The 24,337-nt window shown below is 34.6% G+C and overlaps 3 protein-coding genes across 3 annotated transcripts; all 3 read left to right on the top strand.

The window, feature by feature from the left end:
* The first annotated feature begins 3,065 nt into the window (after positions 1 to 3,065).
* On the top strand, positions 3,066 to 5,013 carry LOC131066982 (putative 12-oxophytodienoate reductase 11). The gene is made up of 5 exons (XM_058001886.2): positions 3,066 to 3,452; positions 3,554 to 3,694; positions 3,786 to 3,916; positions 4,013 to 4,192; positions 4,283 to 5,013. Exons 1-5 carry the CDS (start codon positions 3,379 to 3,381, stop codon positions 4,858 to 4,860), a joined length of 1,104 nt encoding a protein of 367 aa, XP_057857869.2. The 5' UTR covers positions 3,066 to 3,378; the 3' UTR covers positions 4,861 to 5,013.
* Positions 5,014 to 8,858: 3,845 nt separating this feature from the next.
* LOC131066984 (putative 12-oxophytodienoate reductase 11) lies at positions 8,859 to 10,579 on the top strand. Its single transcript, XM_058001887.2, has 5 exons — positions 8,859 to 9,049; positions 9,149 to 9,289; positions 9,381 to 9,511; positions 9,608 to 9,787; positions 9,878 to 10,579. The coding sequence occupies exons 1-5, from the start codon at positions 8,976 to 8,978 to the stop codon at positions 10,453 to 10,455; spliced, it is 1,104 nt and encodes a 367-aa protein (XP_057857870.2). The 5' UTR covers positions 8,859 to 8,975; the 3' UTR covers positions 10,456 to 10,579.
* Positions 10,580 to 18,013: 7,434 nt separating this feature from the next.
* Positions 18,014 to 19,832, top strand: LOC131874668 (putative 12-oxophytodienoate reductase 11). The gene is made up of 5 exons (XM_059218537.1): positions 18,014 to 18,145; positions 18,248 to 18,388; positions 18,480 to 18,610; positions 18,702 to 18,881; positions 18,968 to 19,832. Exons 1-5 carry the CDS (start codon positions 18,072 to 18,074, stop codon positions 19,552 to 19,554), a joined length of 1,113 nt encoding a protein of 370 aa, XP_059074520.1. The 5' UTR covers positions 18,014 to 18,071; the 3' UTR covers positions 19,555 to 19,832.
* Positions 19,833 to 24,337: the final 4,505 nt, after the last annotated feature.

The following is a 24,337-nucleotide window of genomic DNA, read 5'->3' as shown; positions in this document are numbered from 1 at the left end:
TTCTCAAAATTAGTGAAGTCTTATCTCCTTGTGATTGCGCTCCTATTTTCTCCTCTCTCTCATCTCATCTTTCTACTTTACTAAGAGTATGATCGTAAGCTCATACTCCACTAAAGTGGGGGCTAAATGTAGTGTCGTCAATTGCACATCCTTTATTAGTGTGTCCGATTTCACACTCTCCTAGCACCTATTTTAGTATGTCCCCATCCTCTATGCATTATAGGACCTCCATTGCAATTAATTAATATTTAATTCAATATCATGGGTCTTATTTCACTTTTTTACATCATCACACTCGTATTTGGGCCCTTATTTCTAGGTGTGCCCTTTATCATTTTATTTTGATTTTTCCTTAATCCTACCCTAATTTCAACTCCCAAAAAATATTTTGCATATCTCAAAACCTTGAATTGTCTCACCGAGCTAGGGTTGACTTTGTAATCATGATACCTTGCATCCCTAAAAATTTGAAAAAAAATCAGTCAAACCATGGCACAACACCATGGTCTTAACTTTTTCTCCCCAAATTTTGGGATCATGTTTTGCTGGCGTTATAATGTTTAAATCTTGCTTTGTACAAAATTATATCAATTCTAGGTCGACCTAAAGGTGATCTTAATTATGAAATCCCTATATAAGGCATCCTTCTCAACTCATTTTGAATCTAAGACTCCAAGCATCATAATTATTAGATCTAAAGCATTCAAGTGTTCAAGCATTCATCATCAAGCATTTCTAGAGATCTTAAAGGCTGCATATTCTTAATTCAACCATTGCAGAACAAATTACATCATGCATATGCAAGCATGTGTGTGTGATTAGGGTTTTGTCATGTCCACGCCATTTCATACAACATGTGTGATTACATTCAAGAAGCAAAGCATCATTATCAACAATTGTGGATCCGATGTATATCTTTCCATTATTTATTTTAGTGTTTGCAACATTCCATTCGACATTAATTCCTAAGTCGAGGTTTGACTTAGGCAAACCCCTATTGCCAACCCTTCTTTCTATGTGTAGGAAATAGGTATAGAGTTGCGATCTTTAGGATAAGCATTATTTATAGTGAAGAATGAATCCCCTTTTGGAGTACAAAAAGTTTGGAAGACCAGGGTGACCAACACCACTATCCTGACATTTTGGGAGTTCTTTTGGGGAGTAAGTTCAAATCTGCTTACATTGCTCAAATCTAGGTTCGTGGTCAATCTGAAAAATGTAGCTTGTTGTTTCCACATTTTTACCTTCATTTCGGCACATTTACCCTAATTTTGCATCTTCAATAATTCAATTCAACTTAAGGGAAAGAAGAGTCACATTCAAGACCCCCTGAAATTTGATCAAAATATAGATCTACTAGGTTTAGATCTATCAAATTCCTATCTTTCCCTAATGTAGTGGTACCTAAGAAAAATTAGAGGTTTTACTACATACAATGGTGGAAACCCTTTTTTTCACCATTACAATAGGTACTATTGTGCATGTGGCTTCTCTACTTGAGCTAACTAGGAGACTCACTCACAAGCTTCTTCCCTAACTACAAGATAAGATCATGGACAATGGGGCTAGCCACAATCTACTCTTTAGTGCTACACTTCTCTTCCACCTACATGACAAGCCTTTTTGTGGCTTACCCATGGAAGTTCAAGCTTGTTTGGTTCTAGCATGTTCCCTTGGCTAGATTCTATATTTTCCCTACTTGCACTACAAAAAAAGAAGATTTAGATAAGGATGATGATGATGGGCGAGGCCCTACTATGGACACTCTAGACCCCATTGATGTATGGGATAAATCAAATGAATGAGATCTTTCTCCTCCCCCCTCCCCAACTATTACTCTCACTACTTAATACCATTGTTTATATTTTATGATTTGGGCTTTAGCCATAAATGGACTTTAAGTGTTAATTTTTGTCATCCACCATTTATTGTCAATATATGTAACATTATTTTATAAATGATAATATAAAAATTTATTCATAAAAAAACTACACAAGTAAGTTTTCAAACTAAATTATAAAAAAGTAAAATAAAGCTAACTATATAGAGAATTAAATTATATAAAATGAACTACATTATTAAAAAAATTAAAAAGAATTAAAACTACTTGATTTTAAAAGTAAGTAAATTTTAAATAAAAATAGGTGTTATTTAAAAAAATTACCTTCTATTTAAATTAAAAAACTAGGTGTCAAAATGAAGGAGTAAAAATTTGAACTAGTGTACTAGGTGCAAGTGTTGCAATATGGAAATGTATGACCCCTATTCTCAATCAGAGCATAAATGAATTATGGATAGTACAAATACAACTCAATAAAATAGTACCTTCTATGGACACAATGGTGTATGTAGATGTTTCAATTATGCCTTAGGTTGCTTGTGAATACTCAATATGACAATATATATTTTTAAGAGTTTTTATGATAAAAATGCTTGAAGATGGATTATATTTATAGATTTGATAGAGGTGGGATGGAGAGCTAAGATTTGATCTTGTATTAGATGGTTAAGATTCATTATCATGCATGTGGGAATGAGAAGCTTACAAATGACAATTTGGGAGATGTTCAAATGGGTAAAATATGGATTTAAGGAAAATGGGATTGGGGGATTAAGATCTTCTTAATTTGAACAAAGGGTAGAGATTGAAAGTTCTCACAAACGTGAGACAAATAATGCAATGTGTGATTATGACATGGTGATTGATCTCACATACATGTTAGCTTGACTTTGAATTGATGACTTTGATTTATTTTAAATTGTGAATACGACATAATTATCTCATTAATAGGATATTATAATTGGATGTGATAGTATATCTAATTGCAATATTAAAAGTTATAATTAAATATGACAGTATAACTAACTTCAATATTAAAGACTATAATTGAATGTGATAGTGTAACTAAATAATGGTTAAGATTATAATTAGATATGACTTACAATTGAATGTAATATAGATGAAATTATCTCATTAATTGGAGATTATAGGTGGATTCGTTACCTACCCTTGACTGGTATCAGACGTATGATATTGCGAGTAAATCTTTTAAGTTGAGAGACTTCACGATTTTGAAAATTCATCAATTTTTTATATGAATTGGAATCGAACTCAAACTTTTCGACCGTGAAATAACTACAATGTCTTGAATTCACAAAACGTATAGAAGTTTCCATCCATTGACTTTAAAATGATTTTGAATCTTCTTTCGAAGTGTTTTTTGCTTGATCTCTGTGCAAACGTAGGGACTGACGTTTTTTCCTTTGACTTGAGATTCAACACCACGCCTGGGCCTTATAAATATCTGATAATTTGAATGCCTTCTCAACCAATTTCAGATCCTCGCCTCTAGCCTCGACTTGTACAAGCACAGTACCATGTCTGAAACTAAGCCCACCTTAGCGCCACTTTTAACGCCCCACCAAATAGGTCCTTTCAATTTAGCTCACAGGTATTTCTTCTTCAAATCAAAATTGATTTTTCCCTTTTTTTGCACCAACAAATTTGATCTTTTTACCTAACAATTTTTTTTTGGGGGGGGTGGTGTTTCAGAGTGGTTTTGGCTCCTCTGACCAGGCAAAGATCCTACAACAACATTCCTCAACCGCATGCAATTTTGTACTACTCTCAGCGAACAACCCCCGGCGGCTTGTTGATCGCTGAGGCAACGGGGATTTCTGATACTGCTCAAGGGTGGGTCAGGACTCCACTTACCTTCATTTCAATTTTTCCTCATTTGCAACTTTTGAATGATTACTGATATATAATTGTCTTAAAATGGCAGGTTTGTGGATTCGCCTGGAATATGGACACGGGAGCAGGTTGAAGCGTGGAAGCCCATTGTGAAGGGTGTGCATGAGAAGGGGGGAATTTTCTTCTGTCAAATATGGCATACCGGAAGATATTCTCATGTGGGTCAGTATTTCCATGCTTTCCCCTGTTTTCTTCAATTTGGTTGATTGTCCTGCAAAACAAAGAAACAGTATATGTATAATATGTATTGCAATGCAGATTATCAGCCCAATGGCCAATCTCCAGTTTCGTCCTCAAGCAAACCAATATCTGGAAAAATCTCTTTACCGAATCGAAAGGATGTGGCAGACTTCTCAACTCCTCGGCCTTTGAAAACAGAGGAAATTCCCAATATTGTCGCAGATTTTCGAAATGCTGCCAGAAATGCTATTGATGCGGGTATGTTTTTATTCTTATCTGTGGCTACATATGGTGATTTGAAGAAGAGAATGTTCATTTTGTTGATATAATCAGTACCCTTTTGAACAGGGTTTGACGGTGTTGAAATCCATGGGGCCCATGGGTTCCTTCCCGACCAGTTCATGAAGGACAGCGTAAACGATCGAACCGATCGCTATGGAGGAACATTGGAGAATCGTTGCAGATTTACACTTGAAATTGTTGAAGCAGTGGTGGATGAAATTGGAGCAGAGCATGTGGGAATTCGGCTTTCTCCCTTCCTTGATCCCCATGACTCAAATCCGGAGGCGCTGGGAGTTTACATGGCAGAGGCTCTGAATAAATACAATATTTTATATGCGCATTTAGTTGAGCCCAGGATGGATAATTTGGGGGGAACGATAGCGAGTGAAAAGAGCCTAATTCCGATCAGGAAAGCATTCAAGGGAACATTTTTGGCTGCAGGGGGTTATGATCGAGATGACGGGAACAAAGCTGTTTCCAGTGGCAAAGCAGATTTAGTGGTTTATGGGCGACTGTTTTTGGCAAATCCAGATTTGCCAAAAAGATTTGAGTTGAATGCACCACTCAATAAATATGATAGAGAAACATTTTATACTTCCGATCCTGTCGTCGGGTACACAGATTATCCATTCCTCGAATCTTAGAACCTGGTTTTGATTCGGTAGTAGTATTAAAACGTTTTGTTAGTTTTATGTGAGTCCTTGAAAGTTTTCAAGGAAGTTGTTCAAGAATGTTATACGCATTTAAATAATACATTGTAATTTTTTTTAATATTAATTAATTATTATTTGCTATTATTATTGTATAATTATGGTTTAGTTTTCATTATTTTGTATGTTCCATTTTAATATGGTATTTGCATTTTGAACCTTTAGAAAAAAATGAAGAGATTCAACTACAAATAACGAAAGGAGAAAGAAAAAATGTAAACTAAAGGAGTGTATATTATTTTTATTATTTTTATTGTTAGATTCAATTTTAACATTATAGAAATGATGATGTATGGAAGGTGTGATTAATAATCAAAATTAAAGTTAAAATTATATAATCATAGAGTTTTTTTTAATAATTAGATGCTAAAAGTAATATAAATGAAAATTTTCAAGAGTGCATATTTAGCTACTAGTTAGCTAGCCTGTAAGCTATTATTTGTGGAAATTTTGCATCGAAATGTGATGTCTCATGTTGAGAATTTTTGCCATCGCCAAAAAAAACATGCTATTAGAAAAGGTGTGAGTGTTATTAATTACATCAATAGAGGTCAATACACTATGGGTGATTTAAGTTTGGTTGAGATTTTTTCTTTACGCTGAAAGGCGTAAACCTATAGTCACAACCACCCCTATGCACCTCAGTTATCTGTGTCAATTAAAACTCCCAATAAAATCTTCGTAAATAAATTAAACCATAGCCATTCAAATTTTCTTCATCACCCAAGAGAATCGTCCACTCAAAAAGTGCAGAATACAATTTACTCTCTTAAAATTCACTTTCTTCTAACCATCTGACTATTCATTATAGATTTATTGTGCACAACTCCAAAATGTGAAAACGTGTCTCCCTTTCATGATAACAAATCCGAATTAGTTATGTAATTGAATCACCGATTGACATTCTTACGAAAATGGTTACCAAAACCTTCTGCAATGGTCCCAATGCCCAGACCATGCCTTTCATGGTAAAGGTTTTCAATGTATTTGGAAATCTTTGGAAGCTACACCATTTTCTTGGTGAATGATATAATTTAAAAGAAAAATTAAATTAAATGTTTCATGTAAGGGAGTGTTAATGATATTGGATATTCACAAACCCTAAACCCTGTACCTTGAACTTTGATAGAGGACACAATAAAACCAAAATGATCAATATTTAGGCTTAAAAATGTAAATTCTTATGCAGTTATTTTTTAGGACTATCAGTTATAATGTTTAAATCTTGATTTGTGCAAAATTATATCAATTCTAGGTCGGCCTAAAGGTGATTTTAACTATGAAATCCCTATATAAGGCATCCTTCTCAACTCATTTTGAATCTAAGACTCTAAGCATCATAATTATTAGATCTAAAGCATTCAAGTGTTCAAGCATTTCTAGAGATCTTGAAGGCTCATATTCTTCATTCAACCATTGTGGAGAAAATTACATCATTCATATGCAAGCATGTGTGTGTGATTAGGGTTTCGTAATGTCCATACCATTTCATACAACATGTGTGATTACATTCAAGAAGCAAAGCATCATTATCAACAATTGTAGATTTGAGGTATATCTTTCCATTATTTATTTTACTATTTGCAACATTCCATTCAAGGATAATTCCTAAACCAAAGTTTGACTTAGGCAAACCCCTATTCCCAACCTATTTACCCTTCTTTCTATGTGTAGGAAATATGTATAGAGTTGCGATCTTTAGGATAAGCATTATTTACAGTGAAGAATCAATCCCCCTTTGGAGTATGAAAAGTTTGGAAGACTAGGGCGACTGACACCATGATCCTGACATTTTGGGAGCTCTTTCAGGGAGCAAGTTCAAATCTGCTTGCATTGCTAAAATCTAGGTTCGTGGCTCAATCTGACGACTATAGCTCATTGTTTCCACATTTTTACCTTCATTTCGGCACATTTACCCTAATTTTGCATCTTCAATAATTCAATTCAACTTAAGGGAAAGAAGAGTCACATTCAAGACCCCCTGAAATTTGATCAAAATATAGATCTACTAGGTTTAGATCTATCAAATTCCTATCTTTCCCTAATGTAGTGGTACCTAAGAAAAATTAGAGGTTTTACTACATACAATGGTGGAAACCCTTTTTTTCACCATTACAATAGGTGCTATTGTGCATGTAGCCTCTCTACTTGAGCTAACTAGGAGACTCACTCACAAGCTTCTTCCCTAACTACAAGATAAGATCATGGACAATGGGGCTAGCCACAACCTACTCTTTAGTGCTACAATTCTCTTGCACCTATAGGACAAGCCTTTTGGTGGCTTGCCCATGGAAGTTCAAGCTTGTTTGGTTCTAGCATGTTCCCTTGGCTAGATTCTATATTTTTCCCTACTTGCACTACAAAAAAAAAAAGATTTAGATAAGGATAATGATGGGTGAGGCCCTACTATGGACACTCTAGACCCCATTGATGTATGGGATAAATCAAATGAATGAGATATTTCTCCACCCCCCTCCCCGACTATTACTCTCACTACTTAATACCATTGTTTATATTTTAATGCTTTGGGCTTTAGCCCTATATGGACTTTAAGTGTGTTAACTTTTGTCATCCACCATTTATTGTCAATATATGTAACATTATTTTATAAATGATAATATAAAAATTTATTCATAAAAAAACTACACAAGTAAGTTTTCAAACTAAATTATAAAAAAGTAAAATAAAGCTAACTATATAGAGAATTAAATTATATAAAATGAACTACATTATTAAAAAAATGAAAAAGAATTAAACTACTTGATTTAAAAAGTAAGTAAATTTTAAATAAAAATGGGTGTTATTTAAAAAAATTACCTTCTATTTAAATTAAAAAACTAGGTGTGTCAAAACGAAGGAGTAAAAATTTGAACTAGTGTACTAGGTGCAAGTGGTGCAATGTGGATATGTATGACCCCTATTCTCAATCAAAGCATAAATGAATTATGGATAGTACAAATACAACTCAATAAAATAGTGTACCTTCTATGGTTTGTTTTGATTGCTACACAATGGTGTATGTAGATGTTTCAATTATGCCTTAGGTTGCTTGTGAATACTCAATTAGACAATATATATTTTTAAGAGTTTTTTATGATAGAAATGCTTGAAGATGGATTATATTTATAGATTTGATATAGGTGGGATGGAGAGCTAAGATTTGATCTTGGATTAGATGGTTGAGATTCATTATCATGCATGTGGGAATGAGAAACTTACAAGTGGCAATTTGGGAGATGTTCAAATGGGTAAAATATGGATTTAAGGAAAATGGGGGATTAAGATCTTCCTTATTTGAACAAAGGGTAGAGATTGAAAGTTCTCACATACATGTTAGCTTGACTTTGAGTTGATGACTTTGATTTATTTTAAATTTAAATTGTGGACACGACATAATTATGTCATCAATGGGAGATTATAATTGAATGTGATAGTATAGCTGATTTCAATATTAAAAGTTATAATTAAATATGAGAGTATAACTAACTTCAATATTAAAGATTATAATTAAATGTGATAGTGTAACTAAATAATGGTTAAAATTATAATTAGATATGACTTATAATTGAATGTAATATAGGTGAAATTATCTCATTAATTGGAGATTATAGCTGGATTCGTTACCGACCCTTGACTGGCTGGTATCAGACGTATGATATCTGCGAGTAAATCTTTAAAGTTGAGAAACTTCACGATTTTGAAAATTCATCAATTTTTTATATGAATTGGAATCGAACTCAAACTTTTCGACCGTGAAATAACTACAATGTCTTGAATTCACAAAACGTTTCGAAGTTTTCCTTAAATGCGAACGTAAGGGCAGACATTGGCATCCATTCATTTGAACATAATTGTGGAGTCCATAACTTTGAATCTTCTTTCGAAGTTTCTTTTGCTTAACTTCTGTGCAAACGTAGGGACTGACGTTTTTTCCTTTGACTTAAGTTTCAACACCACGCCTGGGCCTTAAAAATATCTGATAATTTGAATGCCTTCTCGCCCAATTTCAGATCCTCGCCTCTAGCCTCGACTTGTACAAGCACAGTACCATGTCTGAAACTAAGCCCACCTTAGCGCCACTTTTAACGCCCTACCAAATGGGTCCCTTCAATTTGGCTCACAGGTATTTCTTCTTCAAATCAAAATTGATTTTTCACTTGTGTTGCACCAACAAATTTGATCTTTTTACCTAACAATTTTTTATTTGGGGGGGTGGTTTCAGAGTGGTTTTGGCTCCTCTAACCAGGCAAAGATCCTACAACAACATTCCTCAACCGCATGCAATTTTGTACTACTCTCAGCGAACAACCCGCGGGGGCTTGTTGATCGCTGAGGCAACAGGGGTTTCTGATACTGCTCAGGGGTGGGTCGGGACTCCACTCACCTTCTTTTCAATTTTTCCTTATTCCAAACTTCTGAATGATTACTGATATATAATTCTCTTTTAATGGCAGGCTTGTGGATTCGCCTGGAATATGGACAAAGGAGCAGGTTGATGCGTGGAAGCCCATTGTGAAGGCTGTTCATGACAAAGGGGGAATTTTCTTCTGTCAAATATGGCATATGGGAAGACATTCTCATGTAGGTCAGTATTTACATGCTTTCCCCTGTTTTCTTCAATTTGGTTGATTGTCCTGCAAAACAAAGAAACATTAGATGTATAATATGTATTGCAATGCAGATTATCAGCCTAATGGCCAATCTCCAGTTTCGTCCTCGAGCAAACCAATATCTGGAAAAGTCCCTTTACCAAATCGAAAGGATGTGGCAGACTTCTCAACTCCTCGGCCTTTGAAAACAGAGGAAATTCCCAATATTGTCGCAGATTTTCGAAATGCTGCCAGAAATGCAATAGATGCGGGTATGTTTTTATTCTTATCTGTGGCTATATATGGTGATTTGAAGAAGAGAATGTTCGTTTTGTTGATATAATCAGTACCCTTTTGAACAGGGTTCGACGGTGTTGAAATCCATGGGGCCCATGGGTTCCTTCCCGACCAGTTCATGAAGGACAGTGTAAACGATCGAACCGATCGCTATGGAGGAACATTGGAGAATCGTTGCAGATTTGTAGTTGAAGTTGTGGAAGCAGTGGTAGATGAAATTGGAGCAGAGCATGTGGGAATTCGGCTTTCTCCCTTTTATGATCCCCAGGACTCAAATCCGGAGGCGCTGGGACTTTACATGGCAGAGGCTCTGAATAAATACAACATTTTATATGCGCATTTTGTTGAGCCCCGGTTGCTTAATTTGGAGAGAACAATAGCGAGTGATAAGAGCCTAATTCCGATGAGGAAAGCATTCAAGGGGACATTTTTGGCTGCAGGAGGTTATGATCGAGATGATGGGAACAAAGCTGTTTCCAGTGGCAAAGCAGATTTAGTGGTTTATGGGCGACTGTTTTTGGCAAATCCAGATTTGCCAAAAAGATTTGAGTTGAACGCACCACTCAATAAATATGATAGAGAAACATTTTATACTTCCGATCCTGTCGTCGGGTACACAGATTATCTATTCCTCGAATCTTAGAACCTGGTTTTTCCTAGGTTTTGATTTGGTGGTAGTATTAAAATGTTTTGTTAGTTTTATGCGAGTCCTCGAAAGTTTTCAAGAAAGTTGTTCAAGAATGTATACGCATTTAAATAATACATTGTAATTTTTTAAATATTAATTAATTATTATTTGGTATTATTATTGTATAATCACGGTTTAGTTTTCATTATTTCGTATGTTCCATTTTAATATGGTATCATAGACATTTGCATTTTGAACCCTTGAAAAAAAAAAAGACATTCGTTAGACATTCAACTACAAACGAAAAGAGAAAGTAAAAAAATGTAAACTAAAGGAGTGTATTGTTTTTACTATTAGGTTCAATTCCAACATTATCGAAATGATGATGCATGGAAGATATGATTACTAATCAAAATTAAAGTCAAAATTATATAATCATAGTTTTTTTTAATAATTAGATACTAAAAGTAATAAAAAATGAGAATTTTCAAGAATGCATATTTAGTTAGAAGGTAGCTAGCCGATAAGCTATTATTTGTGGAAAAGTTCTAACAGAAATATTATTAATTACATCAATAGAGGTCAGTACACTATGTGTGATTTGGGTTTGGTTGAGATTTTTTCTTTACGCCTAGAAGTGTAAACCCACAATCACGGCCACCCCTATACACCTCAGTTAACCTATGTCAATAAAAACTCCTGCTGAAATCTTGGTAAATAAATTAAATCATAGCCATTCAAATTTTCTTCATCGCCCAACAAAATCGTCCAGCTCAAACAATGTAGAATACGGTTTGCTCTCTTAAAATTCGCTTTCCTCTAACCATCTGGCCATTCGTTGTAGATTCATTGTGCACAACTCCAAAATGTGCAAACATGTCTCCCTTTCATGATAACAAATCCGAATGAGTTATGTAGCCAATCAACATTCTTATGGAAAACGGTTACCAAACCTTCTACAATTTGCATTATATTGTTTAATATGAAAACTAAGAGACCCTTAATAGCATTACAATATTTATTACCAGGGCTGAAAAAATCTATTCTCTTATTAACTTCTTATTATTAAATGTTTCTCCATAAATTAAAATTATGAATTTTTTTTTTGATATATATATTTTAATTTTTATAAGTTAAGATGTATGATTTTTAAGTTTCTAAATTATATAAATTATTTATCTTAGATTTTGGGGATTCATTATATGAATGAATTTTTTAGCCAATTTTTTAGGTATGTTAAAATAAATTTATCATGTTTAAATTTTCTTATAAATTAATTTTAAAGCAAATGTTTAGGCAAATTATTTCGTTTTAAAATACAAATAAATTAAAATGTGCAACTTATACTAATACAAAAAAGTGGGAAAAGTTAAAAACATAATAAATTTTATTATTAGGTATGAAGTGAATATAATCATATTAAATATAGTTACATAATTATAAATATAAATGTAATAATTTTGTATTTTAAAATAATAATTAATAAGTTAAAATATTATATTTTTATATAAATAAATTTATATAAGATATAATTTTAAATTTTAAATTTTAAATAATTATAATTTATCATTATAAGTATTTAAATCAATTAAACTATAAATTAAACTAAAATAAACTATTTTTTGATTTATAATTATTTAAAAATTTTAACTAAAAAATTACTAGTTAAGATTATTATAATCGAACCAATTAGTTTTATTCTTGATTTTCTATAATAATTAAACTATAGTTATTATTAATTATTAGATTAGATAATAATTATGATCATCATCCTTTAATAATTAAATAAATTTTTTAAACTAAAATAAACTATTTTTTGATTTATAAATATTTAAATTTTTTAACTAAATAATTACTAGTTAAAATTATTATTTATAATTGAACTAATTAGTTTTATTCTTGATTTTCTATAATAATTAAACTATAGTTATTATTAACTATTAGATTAGATAATAATTATGATCATCGTCGTTTAATAATTAAAACATTTTTTATACTATTTAAATACATATTAATATTTATATGTTTAAAAACTATTCAATTTTTTAAAATGATATAACTAATTAATGTTTAAAATATTTTTTACCTAAATTAAATAACTCAATAAACAATTCTTATATAGTTTAATAATAAAATTGCATTATGTAATTATAAATATTCAATATTTAGACAAATATTCAATATTTAGACAAATATTCTGTAAGATTTAATAATAATTATGATTATAAATATTCAATATTTAGACAAATATTCTGTAAGATTTTAGTAGAACATTGAAATATACAATTGGTCAAATCCGTTTTGAAAAATAACTACATTAGAGTGTTGGTTTAATATTTCTTTAGGAAAATATTAGTTTGCTTAAAGTGTTTGATTCCTTCCATTCCTCAATTATCTGTTTGATTTACAGATTTCAAACATTTTTCTTTGTGTAATAATTTCTTTTGCTAACGTTGTATCATTCAATGTCTTCTTTGCAGTTTGTACTCAAGCATTGTTCGTTATAAAAAAAAATGTGATTAAGCAATTATGCACTTCAATAAGCCTTGTATTAACATTTATTAAAAATTATGTCCATGATCTTTTTCATGCTAAGAATTTGCAGTATTATTTAGAACTTATTTTTCTAGCTTTAAATTATGAGAACTCTTCATTTGGGGCCATTTAAGCGTCTTTGATTCATATATGAAAATAATGTTCCAATTTTTTATGGTGAACGATTATATTGATAAATACCCATTCGTTTTGATATTCAATTTCATTATAGTTGTTGTAGAACAAATTGTATGGTTCATGCAATTATGTTACATAATATTTTTATGACAAGTTTTGCATATGGAAAAATATTGTTGGGTTTCAATTTTTCTTATTTTCAGTTTTTAAATTGTTCATGATCACTATGAAGGTTTTTTTTATTTTAGTTTGTCATATTTTTTAACTCATACAATTATAGTTTTATATTTTTAGTGTTTTGTTTTGTTGAATATTTTTTAAAATATGGCAAAAGTTCTTTAAAAATTATTGTAGGTTGTGTTGGTTTCACACTTTCATCAAAGTGTAAGAGAGAAGATTTTTGTTGGATAATATAATTGGAAAAGTTCTGGTTGATTTTGTGCAAATGTGAAAGCTTAGACAATTATACTCATAGTCAATTCTACAGTAATATAAACACATTACTATCTTTTTATTTTATTTTACTCATCTTATTCCTTCCTTGAAAATATTTTACTAAGAGTAAGATTAATTTTGTGAACCCTAATAGTTCACTTTATTAATTCATTTTGTTTTTTTCCTAAATCTTTTTATTTTTCTATAAGATTAAGGGGGTCCCAATGCCCTGACCATACCTTTTATTACGCCGAGAGGCATTCCTACAGTCACAACAGGGGAAGTGAAGGATAGAATAAAAGTGGAATATTCTGTGTAAACACTAAAGAAAACAGAAACATGATGGAAGACCAAGCATTACTATGATGGAAGACCAAGAACCAACTAAAGTTGCATGGACCATAATGTAAAATTGTTCACACGCCTTGTCTATGCCTCCAAATATATGTTGCGATTGTTATAATTGAAAATGTAACGTCAAACATAGTAGCTACATGCAACAAATACATGCAATGATTGGAAGAAAGAAGGAAGGGAGGAATTTTATTGCCTTTAAAAGAAACCATTATGTCTCTGAGATATCTTTGTTTTGCAATTACAGTCATCGCATCATTGCTGAGGAGGATTACAATCATTCATCAGAATTTGTAGCTTAGATTTGATTATAGCCATCGCATCATTGTTGAGGAGGATTACAATCATCACATCATTGCTGAGAAGGATTTGGCGTTATCCACCAGAATTTGTAGGTTAGATTTGATATATATATGTAATCTGATTTTCAATTTCGTTCCTACATGTTATCGATCTCAGATTGAATCATAGACATGCGAGAAGAAGTCCATGAATTTACTAAACCCTAACCCTAACAATAATCCCCAACCCTAAACTTAAAACCTAACCCTCACCCCAACCTTCACCATGTGGTAAATCCTGACGCTAACCATGATGTAAATACTAACCCTAACCCAAGCCTTAACCCTGACTATGATGTAAATCCTAACCCTAAGCCTAAATATTATGTAAGCTCTACCATTATCCTAATCCTAACTGTAAATACTATCCCAAACCATAACCCTAACACTAACCATGATTCAAGCCCTAACCCTAAGCATAATCATAACCCCTTACCCTATCCATAATCCTAACAATTTAACCCTAATCATGATATAAATTCTAACCATAACCCTAACCCTAACCATGATGTAAACCCTAACATTAATCCTAACACTAACACTAACCCTTAACCATAACCCTAACCATGATGTAAACCCTAACACTAGCCATAATTCTAACAATAACTGTAATCCTAACCTTAACCATAATCCCAACCCTAACCCTAACCCCAACCATGATGCAACCCCTACCCCTAACTATAACACTAAACCCTCACCATAACCCTAACCCTAACCATGATCCTAACAGTAATCCTAACTCCTAACCCTAACCATGATATAAACCCTAACCGTATCCCTAACAATGATGTAAACCTTAACCTTGACCATAATACTAACCTTAACCTTAAGCCTATCCATAACCATAATACTAACCGTTTAACTAACCATTTAATAAAATTTTATATTATAATTAAATAAAATTTAATATATCTTACATTTTAGTATATTTCTTTAATCTTGCAAGATATATAAAATTTCATATTTCTTTGCATAATAATATTAAATTCAAAATAGAACTATATAACAATAATAATTCCAATAATATTATTACATATTATTGCAACAAACATTAATAATATAATATTATATAGTTCTATTTTGAATTTTTTAATATTTCCCATGTTGCACCGCGACTGCTAGTAGCTTACATATATTTGATTTTAATCACACACACACACACACACACAGATATATATATATATATATATATATATATATATATATATATATATATATATATATATATATATATATATATATATATATATATATATATATAATACGTTGAGAGATATCCTTCTCGAGGTGCCTATTTTTATCATGTACCCTAAACTCTAATAGGTGCCTCAGAAGGATATCTCTCGACGTATTTTATATATATATATATATATACCAATCATTCCGGGCGAAGGTCATAATCCACAGGAACATCCTATGGTGTTGATCAGGGGAGGTAGAGTGAAAGATCTACCGGGTGTGAAATCTCATCGTATTCGGGGAGTCAAGGATTCGTTGGGAATTCCAGGTCAGAGAAGGGGCAAATCGAAATATGGCGCGAAAAAGCCCAAATCGAACCGGAAGCGGAGGGGCAAGCACCAAGGCTTGACTGCAGCACCCCTTTAGAATAGTAGGGCAGTAGTTTCATACGTAGCAGCATCCCTTCCAGCAGTCGATAGCCTGTTTCTTGGTGTGGATCCACCCGTTCCATATATATATATATTTGCAAGCACCAAGGCTTGACTGCAGCACCCCTTTAGAATAGTAGGGCAGTAGTTTCATACGTAGCAGCATCCCTTCCAGCAGTTCGATAGCCTGTTTCTCGGTGTGGATCCACCCGTTCCATATATATATATATATTTGTTTGTGTGTGTGTGTGTGTATATTTGTTTGTGTGTGTGTGTGTGTGTGTGTGTGTGTGTGTGTGTGTGTGTGAGAGAGAGAGAGAGAGAGAGAGAGAGAGAGAGATTAAAATCAAATATATGTAAGCTAGTTGTAAAGGTTTTCAATGCATTTGGAAATCTTTGGAAGCTACACCATTTTCTTGATGAATGATATAAATTTAAAAAAAATTAAGTGTTTCACGTGTTAATGATATTGGATAGGTCATAAAAAGCATAAGGAAAAAATCTATAAAATTGTGATTTAAAATATTGATATTTTTTTCAATACAATTTCAACTAAAAGTGTTTGTAATTATTAACATAAGCATACAATGTTCTTAGATAGGAATTTGCTTTAATCATTTATAGGTGTAAGGGAGAATGAAATCCCTCTTACATAAATCATTAGGAAATAAGTAAATAATACAAATTTATTAAGAATTTATTTAATATTTTTTAATAATTCTTGTAATAAATATTTAAGAAATTAAATAAATACATAAAAATTGTTATTAGAATTTTGAAGTAAATGTGTAATGACAATTAAATATTTATGGTCCTAAAATTTTTAATAATATAACCTATAATTTTTTTGTAATCTATATAGTTGAATAATAATCTTAAATTAAATTGAACCCTAAAACTATTTTTTTTTCCTAAGAAACCCTAAACAAATTTTAATTCTGACACCAAAGTTGAACCATATTAAATCGTAATCTTAAACCTTATTAAAACTTAAACCAAATTGAATACTAACCCCTATTGAATGATAATCCTAACTGTAAACCAAATTACAAATTGAAGGGAAACCTTAAACCAAATTGAATTGTAAACCTAATGCTGACCTAATTAAACACAAAACCATATTTAACCCTACTCTTAAACCAATTTCTACCTTAATTTTGATAATAAATAAAATTGAATCATAGCCCGAACCCTAAAAAATGATAGCAACCCCTAATAGTGAATTTAATTAAACCCTAACTATAACATTAAACCTAATCGAATGCTAAACCAAATTGAACCTTAACTCAAACCAAATGAAAACCTAGCCATAAACCAAAGTAAAGACTAAACCAAATTGAACCCTTATCCTAAACCAAATTTAACCATAACTCTAACACTAAACTAAATTAAATTGTAACCGTTGATCCTTTTTGCTCCAATAATAGTTCAAATAGAAATTATTGTTTGAAACATAAAATATCAATTTTTGTGTGTTTATATATTAATAATTACAATACATTATACCAATAGTTGTGACTTTAAAGTTGTTATTGCTATGAAATGTAGCATTAATTGTAAAAAGCAACCAATCATGTGACGCCACATCAATTGCACAAGTATAGGGGCCTCTTTTGCATGACTATTGGTCTCACCTTTTTTGGGAGTTATTTTGGACACTTGACAAAAAGTGTGTTGATGTGACACCATACTTGATGATGTGACCGTGAAACCTTAGTTGTAAACAGAAGACTCACCAAGTAAACTCTGTAAAAAAATGTAAATAATTTAAAAATTTTACATAGAATTTTGAAAAATACAAAATTAAGATGCACAACTACCTACTACCTACTGTATGAACGGCAATGAACAGCATGGACCTTTCATTGTTGGACTCTCACAATTTGAAAACTTGTGACAAATTTTTGGAGTGGGCTGCAATCGAACTAACTTTCCGACCACGTGAAAAGTACGTGAAATGACTAAATACAATATATTCGATTCACACAAAATTGTCGGTTAACACTTCACCAGTATTCAAACATAGGGACACACGTTTGCATACGTTGACGTGACGACCTTGCTACTGTTTACACCATGCAAACGTATGTACTGACGTTTGCATGCTTTGACTTATATTCCACACCACGCCTGGGCTTCCCTTTATATACCGAATAATTTCAATGCCTTCTCACCCAAATTTCAGATCCTAAACATTTTAGCCTCGACTTCTACAAGCACCATGTCTGCAACTAAGCCCACCTCAGCTCCGCTTTTAACACCCTACCAAATGGGTCCTTACAATTTGGCTCACAGGTATCTCTTCCTCAAATCAAATGTGGTTTTTTTACTTCTGATGCATCAGCAAAATTGTTTTTTTTGGTCCCTAACAAAACCTCTTTTTATTTTCTCTTCCAGAGTGGTTTTGGCTCCTCTAACCAGGCAAAGATCCTACAACAACATTCCTCAACCGCATGCAATTTTATACTACTCTCAGAGAACAACCCGCGGGGGCTTGTTGATCGCAGAGGCAACAGGGGTCTCTGATACTGCTCAAGGGTGGGTCAGGACTCCACTTACCTTCATTTTAATTTTTCCTGTCTCCAAACTTCTGAATGTTTACTTATATGAAATTCTCTTCAAATTACAGGTATGTAGATACGCCTGGAATATGGACGCAGGAGCAGGTTGAAGCCTGGAAGCCCATTGTGAAGGGTGTGCATGAGAAAGGGGGGATTTTCTTCTGTCAAATATGGCATACCGGAAGAGTTTCTCATGTGGGTCAGTATTTCCATGCTTTCCCCTGTTTTTTTCAATTTGGTGGTTGTCATGCAAATCAAACATTATATGTATAATATGTATTGCAATGCAGATTATCAGCCTAATGGCCAATCTACAATTTCGTCCACAAGCAAGCCAATATCTGGAAAGATCCCCTTACCGAATCGAAAAGATGTGGCAGACTTCTCTCCCCCTCGGCCTTTGAAAACAGAGGAAATTCCCAAAATTGTTGCAGATTTTCGCAATGCTGCCAGAAATGCTATTGATGCAGGTATGTTTTTATTCTTGTCTGTGGCAATGGTGATTTGAATAAAAGAATGTTCCTTCTGTTGCTGAAATTAGTACTTTTCTGAACAGGGTTCGACGGTGTTGAAATCCATGGGGCTCATGGGTACCTTCTCGACCAGTTCATGAAAGACAGCGTGAACGATCGAACCGATCGCTATGGAGGAACATTGGAGAATCGTTGCAGATTTGCTCTTGAAGTTGTGGAAGCAGTGGTGGATGAAATCGGAGCAGAGCATGTGGGAATTCGACTTTCTCCATTTTCTGCTCATTCAGAAGCGTATGATTCAAATCCGGAGGCGCTGGGGCTTTACATGGCGGAGGCTCTGAATAAATACAACATTTTATATGCACATTTCGTTGAGCCCAGGGTTGTTAATTCGCAGACCACAATAGCGAGTGAAAAGAGCCTTATTCCCCTCAGGAAAGCATTCAAGGGGACATTTTTGGCTGCAGGGGGGTATGATCGGGATGATGGCAACGAAGCTATTTCCAGTGGCAAAGCAGATTTAGTGGTTTATGGGCGACTGTTTTTGGCAAATCCAGATCTGCCAAAAAGATTTGAGTTGAATGCGCCTCTGAATAAATATCACAGAGAAACATTTTATACTTCCGATCCTGTCGTTGGATACACAGATTATCCATTCCTCGAATATTGAATTCGTTTCTCTCCCAATGTAATAATGCCTTCTTCAGAAATTCGAAACTTGAAAGAGTTCTCATTAAAATTGTAGGCTGTTTATCTTATGCTGCGGCACAATCAATTTTCAACACCATCACTCTTCATCTAGATTACATTGAAGAGTGCTCTGTTGGAATCAATGCTCCAACAGAAACATGTGGATGTGTCATGATCGTTATTAGATTAGTTCAGTTTGTTGTCTTTGGCGCAGTTTGCTGTTTCAGTTAGCTGTCAAATTAGCTGTTTTATACGAAACACGTGTAATTTTATTGGATGAATAAATTGGTAAATCATTTTTTCTGTTCTTAAATTCATTGTTGTTCTTTCTTCTGAGTCTAGTTTTCTAATTTGATCTACCAAAACAACTATTTGTTACATTTTAATTGATTTTTTTTTTATATAATTAAATTTCTTAAACATAAAACAATTTTTTTGTTTTGACAAAAGGTTTTAAGCATAGAACAAATTTCTTATTTTGATAAAAGATTTTAAACATAGAACAAATCTCATTTTTTGAGAAAAGGATCACAACTCTTGTTTATTTCAGCATTTTTATTGTGTGAATTTTTTATATCAACATTCTAGATCACATTTTTATCTTATTAGATTTAAATTAAGGGTTCTATTGAAATATATAATTTCATACAAAATTGTACTTAAAATATGAGGGAAAATAGAGGTGACATATTTAAAGCAAATAATCCTAGACAAAGATGTCTGGTTCTTACAATCTGAACACATAATAGAAACATAAACAACTAAACTACTATCTATCTAACGAGCTAACCAAACACGAATGAATAAGTATAGAATGTACAAAATATGGGTGAAATAATCTGTGAACCGCTTAAACGGAAATATGAAGCAAAAAAGATAGAGCAAATAGTGAACTTGGGAAGCTCTTGAGTTTAGGACACTAGTGCGTTGCACTGTCGTATGTACATCCAGAAAGCAATACGTTTCAGAGTCCAAATGCTGGGTCAAACCTGTACCTGCACACACAGAAAAAAGGGAAAATTTTGGGGTTATATAGGGGCCTGCCTCATTCAGACCCCCGCTTAGGTGTTTCCACCGCCATGGATAGCCAGATTGGTATAGATTGGAAAATAGATAACTTGGAACAAATTGGTAAATTAATAAAAAGGACTCATTGCATAAAAGTGAAATAGAGAGAGTAAGTTTGGAAATCAAACCCTCCTTGATATTTGGCACTGAGAGCATGACGAAGCCCACTTGATAGACGAATTGGTAAAAAGCCACCACAAGGTCGGGAAGCTTGATGTTGGTATTGATAGCTTGTTTTTTATGTTGATGTTGCATGAGCCAAGAGCTTGCCAAAGAGAGCTTTTGAGAGAGCTTGAGAGAGCTTAAGAGACAACCAAGATCAAGAACCAAGAACCCAAAGTGGGAACCCCTCCAAATGAGTTGGAAAGGGTTTTTAATTCGAAACAAGCTCGGAGAGCCATTACGGCACGATGCGGGCCAAAGGACATGCATCGGCGTGCATTTGAGTCACTGACACTTTTGAAATCTAACGGTTTTTTGAGACATTAGCACGACACCCGAACATCCCCGCGTCACGCTATCGTCCATCGGGAATAGGTTCCAAAGGGCTAACAGGGCTAAACAATGATCCTTAGAATGAAGGTCCTATGATGGCAAAATGTTATAATTTCGATCATAAGGTCGTCATAAGTGCCTTAGGCGTCATGCACAAGTGTCATAAATGCACCAGGTATAATTTAGTACACTATATATTTAGCCCCCACTTTAGTGGATTGATCAGCCTCAGGGATCAGTCCCACTAAAGTAGTTTAGAAGACATATTTTCCAAGCTCACGTCGCCCAATAAACGTGGCTAGAGTAATAAATGCACTTCGGAGACGCTGCGGGAGTTGCAGAGGTCAGGTCCGCGATCACAAACGATCCCCCCAAGTTTCTGTGAAGAAAATTTATCATCTGAAAAGACAAAGAACATGCTACAAAACAAACAAATGTGTTAGCACGAAAAACAGAGGAAGCTACTCAAGCGAGAAGAATGGTTAAGAAGCGTTAGTCCAGAAAGAAGTGAAAAATCAAATGTAGGCGAGTATATGCCCCCTCATGTTTTGCCTCCAGCAAAGTGGGGGAAAGCAGGAAGGAAAACGAGCCAGAATTGTCCCAAAGAAGGCAGAAGCCATTTTGGACAAAAATTTAGCCTATATACTCAAAAGTGGGCCCATGGAAGGGTCATTTTTACTATTCACTGCAGGCATTCGAGCTCAGAATTATATAGAGCCAGAGCGAAAATGCCTCACACACAAGAGCTTAGGGTGAGTATGACCGAGGAGCTTCGCACCGCAATCGAGAAGGGTGAGGAGCCTGACCAGGTATGCTTTGAGTCATACTCATTTTTGTCATTTTATGCATGTTTTTAGGATTTTTCAAAGGACCGCAATGCAAGCATCCAGAGGACGATTTGTCGTCTTGCTAGTGCGCATTTATCCCAAATGAGTGTTGGCATCCAGAGGATGCGTTGTCATCCCTTCTAGACGCTGATGTCCAGAAGATGGGATGTCTTCTTCTGGGCACGCTAGCATCCACTGAAAATGATGATGAAGGAAACTGATGGAATATTTTTCTGTTGTTCGCATGTGCAGAGATTGCCCAAGATGTAGGAGCACACTGCGGGGCATCTATTGCAGATGCTTCGAGATAGATTAGAGGATCTCACATAGGTCGAGCGACGACTACTATGCAGGGTCGGCTTATGGTGGACGTATATGCTCCCTGAGTTCTAGTTTCATGTCCCCATGCTACAGGCACTGATGGAGCATTGGGATGTTGATACCATGTCATTTCACCTACCCACGGGGGAGATGAATGTGACATTAGTAGATGTCTACTAGATTTTGCGGCTTCCCATCAAAGGGGAGCGAGTCACCAAGATGATCCTGTCACAACGAGAGCTCATTGCCTAGTGGGAGTGGGCCTTAGGTCAGCGAGTAGACAACACAGGGCATGTGTATCTGTGACACTAGGCTAGGGTTGATTCATCATTCCCCTTGTCTGGCGCATCATGATAGCGACTATAGCACTACGGGTCCTGACAGATGGCTGAGGATTAGAGCTAGAAACATGCCACTTATTAGAGAGATGGAGGAGAGCCAGACTATATACGCGTGGGGCCGCAACATGTTAGCTCATTTATACTATGAGCTTCACGGTACGCGCACCATGAGTATCATAGTTTAACTGTGTGCACCCTACTACAAGTATGGGCCTTCGAGCACATCATGTGCACTCGACCTAAAGGATTTACGACATCGATGCCCTTGGACATGTTGCGGGCACATGCCTATCCTCTACAGTGCGAAGCATGGTGCACAAGAGACCTAACCTTCTGGCGCATCTCATTCGAACAACTTGGGATCAGTGACGTCGTCTGGCAGCCGTACTGGGAGATGGGGGTCTTTGTCACAGAGCAACTACAACTACCACAATTGCAGAGAGATCGATTCTTACTTGGGTGGTAGAACTATGTGGTCATGCCCTACTACTAGAACCGATGCATGAGGGAGTTTGGGCAAGTGTAGACAGTTCCACTCATCGCTCCTACCTATGCAGATCAGTCAGGAGTGCTCTAAGACCTCGACACTGGCCTCTTCCCACCATCGGGGATGTGTAGGACAGCTTCGAGGGTAGTGACGATGATGACATCGATCCACAACTGGATATAGATGATGTCGGAGTCACTACTGACTTCACGAAGTGGTGGGAGAGATTTGCCCTAGCACCGATCTTCCCACCAGACGCAGCAGGAGGAGATGCGGGGGCGTTGGGAGAGAATGAGTACGAGGGCTCGTCGGAGGCAGAGGACGAGAGACTGGGTCAGTGATGACGGATGAGGAGCTCGAGTCTAGATAGATCGGCTAGGAGGGCACTCCCAACAGCACCAGTGGTACCACCAGCAGTTGCTATAGTTGGCACAAAGGGGTCCAATAGTAGGGCTCCAAATTTGCCAACTATGCCAACTTGTGAATGAAACATAAAATTTGCCAACTATGTCAACTTGTGAATAAATGTGTTGGGTGTTTCCTTCAAATGCACTGCCTCAAACATCTCCTTAAATTTGAAATGTGAGTAGCCTAGTAGAGTAAAGTGAAAGTGGAGTGATACATGCATTAGAGAATTTGAAGCTTAGGAAGGACAACATGGTGTCAAAAATGACTATGATTCCATCCAATCAAGTAATGGATTGTCCTTAGTTTTGGCTATAAGTAGCATAAACATTTCTTGCTATCATGGAGACAAAGAGAACAACATTTGTTTGTGTACTACTAGTGGTTTTATTTGTCATTTCATTATAGGTCACCATTGTATTTACGTGATGATTTTCTTGTCTATGGCTTTTCTCCCCTTTTAAAACTAACTATTTTTTCCTATTTGTGTATTTAGGCTGCTTCAAGTGTTGCAGATCATGTTGCCACAACATCTCCCACACTGACTCTTACACTAATTTTGACAAAAAAAAAAGGTAGGCTTGGTCGTTTATTTCCATTTCCGTATGGGTTTATTTTATGGTTTGATGTATCAAATAGAGATGATAGTGGTGTTGTTTCTTTGCAAAGTATGGCGATAATTGAGACTCAGTTGTACTCATTTTCGTCTATTTTGAAGAGCTAGTGGTCGTATGGGAGGATACGATAAGATTTTTAGGTATAATAAATGTAGATTTGTCATCATTTTTATTTTCTGACAATCATATTTATGATCTCTCA

Source organism: Cryptomeria japonica, chromosome 3 (genome assembly GCF_030272615.1).
Source record: "Cryptomeria japonica chromosome 3, Sugi_1.0, whole genome shotgun sequence".
Taxonomy (NCBI): domain Eukaryota; kingdom Viridiplantae; phylum Streptophyta; class Pinopsida; order Cupressales; family Cupressaceae; genus Cryptomeria; species Cryptomeria japonica.
The sequence above is the reverse complement of the archived record's forward strand: the minus strand, read 5'-3'. Positions and strand labels throughout refer to the sequence as shown.

Bases quoted from the DNA above. Each gene is read 5' to 3' on its own strand.
- LOC131874668 (XM_059218537.1), top strand. From the start codon at position 18,072: ATGTCTGCAACTAAGCCCACCTCAGCTCCGCTTTTAACACCCTACCAA. The intron at 18,146-18,247 runs GTATCTCTTCCT...TTTCTCTTCCAG, and splicing joins CCTTACAATTTGGCTCACAG to AGTGGTTTTGGCTCCTCTAA. The intron at 18,389-18,479 runs GTGGGTCAGGAC...TTCAAATTACAG, and splicing joins GTCTCTGATACTGCTCAAGG to GTATGTAGATACGCCTGGAA.
- LOC131066982 (XM_058001886.2), top strand. From the start codon at position 3,379: ATGTCTGAAACTAAGCCCACCTTAGCGCCACTTTTAACGCCCCACCAA. The intron at 3,695-3,785 runs GTGGGTCAGGAC...TTAAAATGGCAG, and splicing joins ATTTCTGATACTGCTCAAGG to GTTTGTGGATTCGCCTGGAA. The intron at 3,917-4,012 runs GTCAGTATTTCC...ATTGCAATGCAG, and splicing joins CGGAAGATATTCTCATGTGG to ATTATCAGCCCAATGGCCAA.
- LOC131066984 (XM_058001887.2), top strand. From the start codon at position 8,976: ATGTCTGAAACTAAGCCCACCTTAGCGCCACTTTTAACGCCCTACCAA. The intron at 9,050-9,148 runs GTATTTCTTCTT...GGGTGGTTTCAG, and splicing joins CCCTTCAATTTGGCTCACAG to AGTGGTTTTGGCTCCTCTAA. The intron at 9,788-9,877 runs GTATGTTTTTAT...CCTTTTGAACAG, and splicing joins CAGAAATGCAATAGATGCGG to GGTTCGACGGTGTTGAAATC.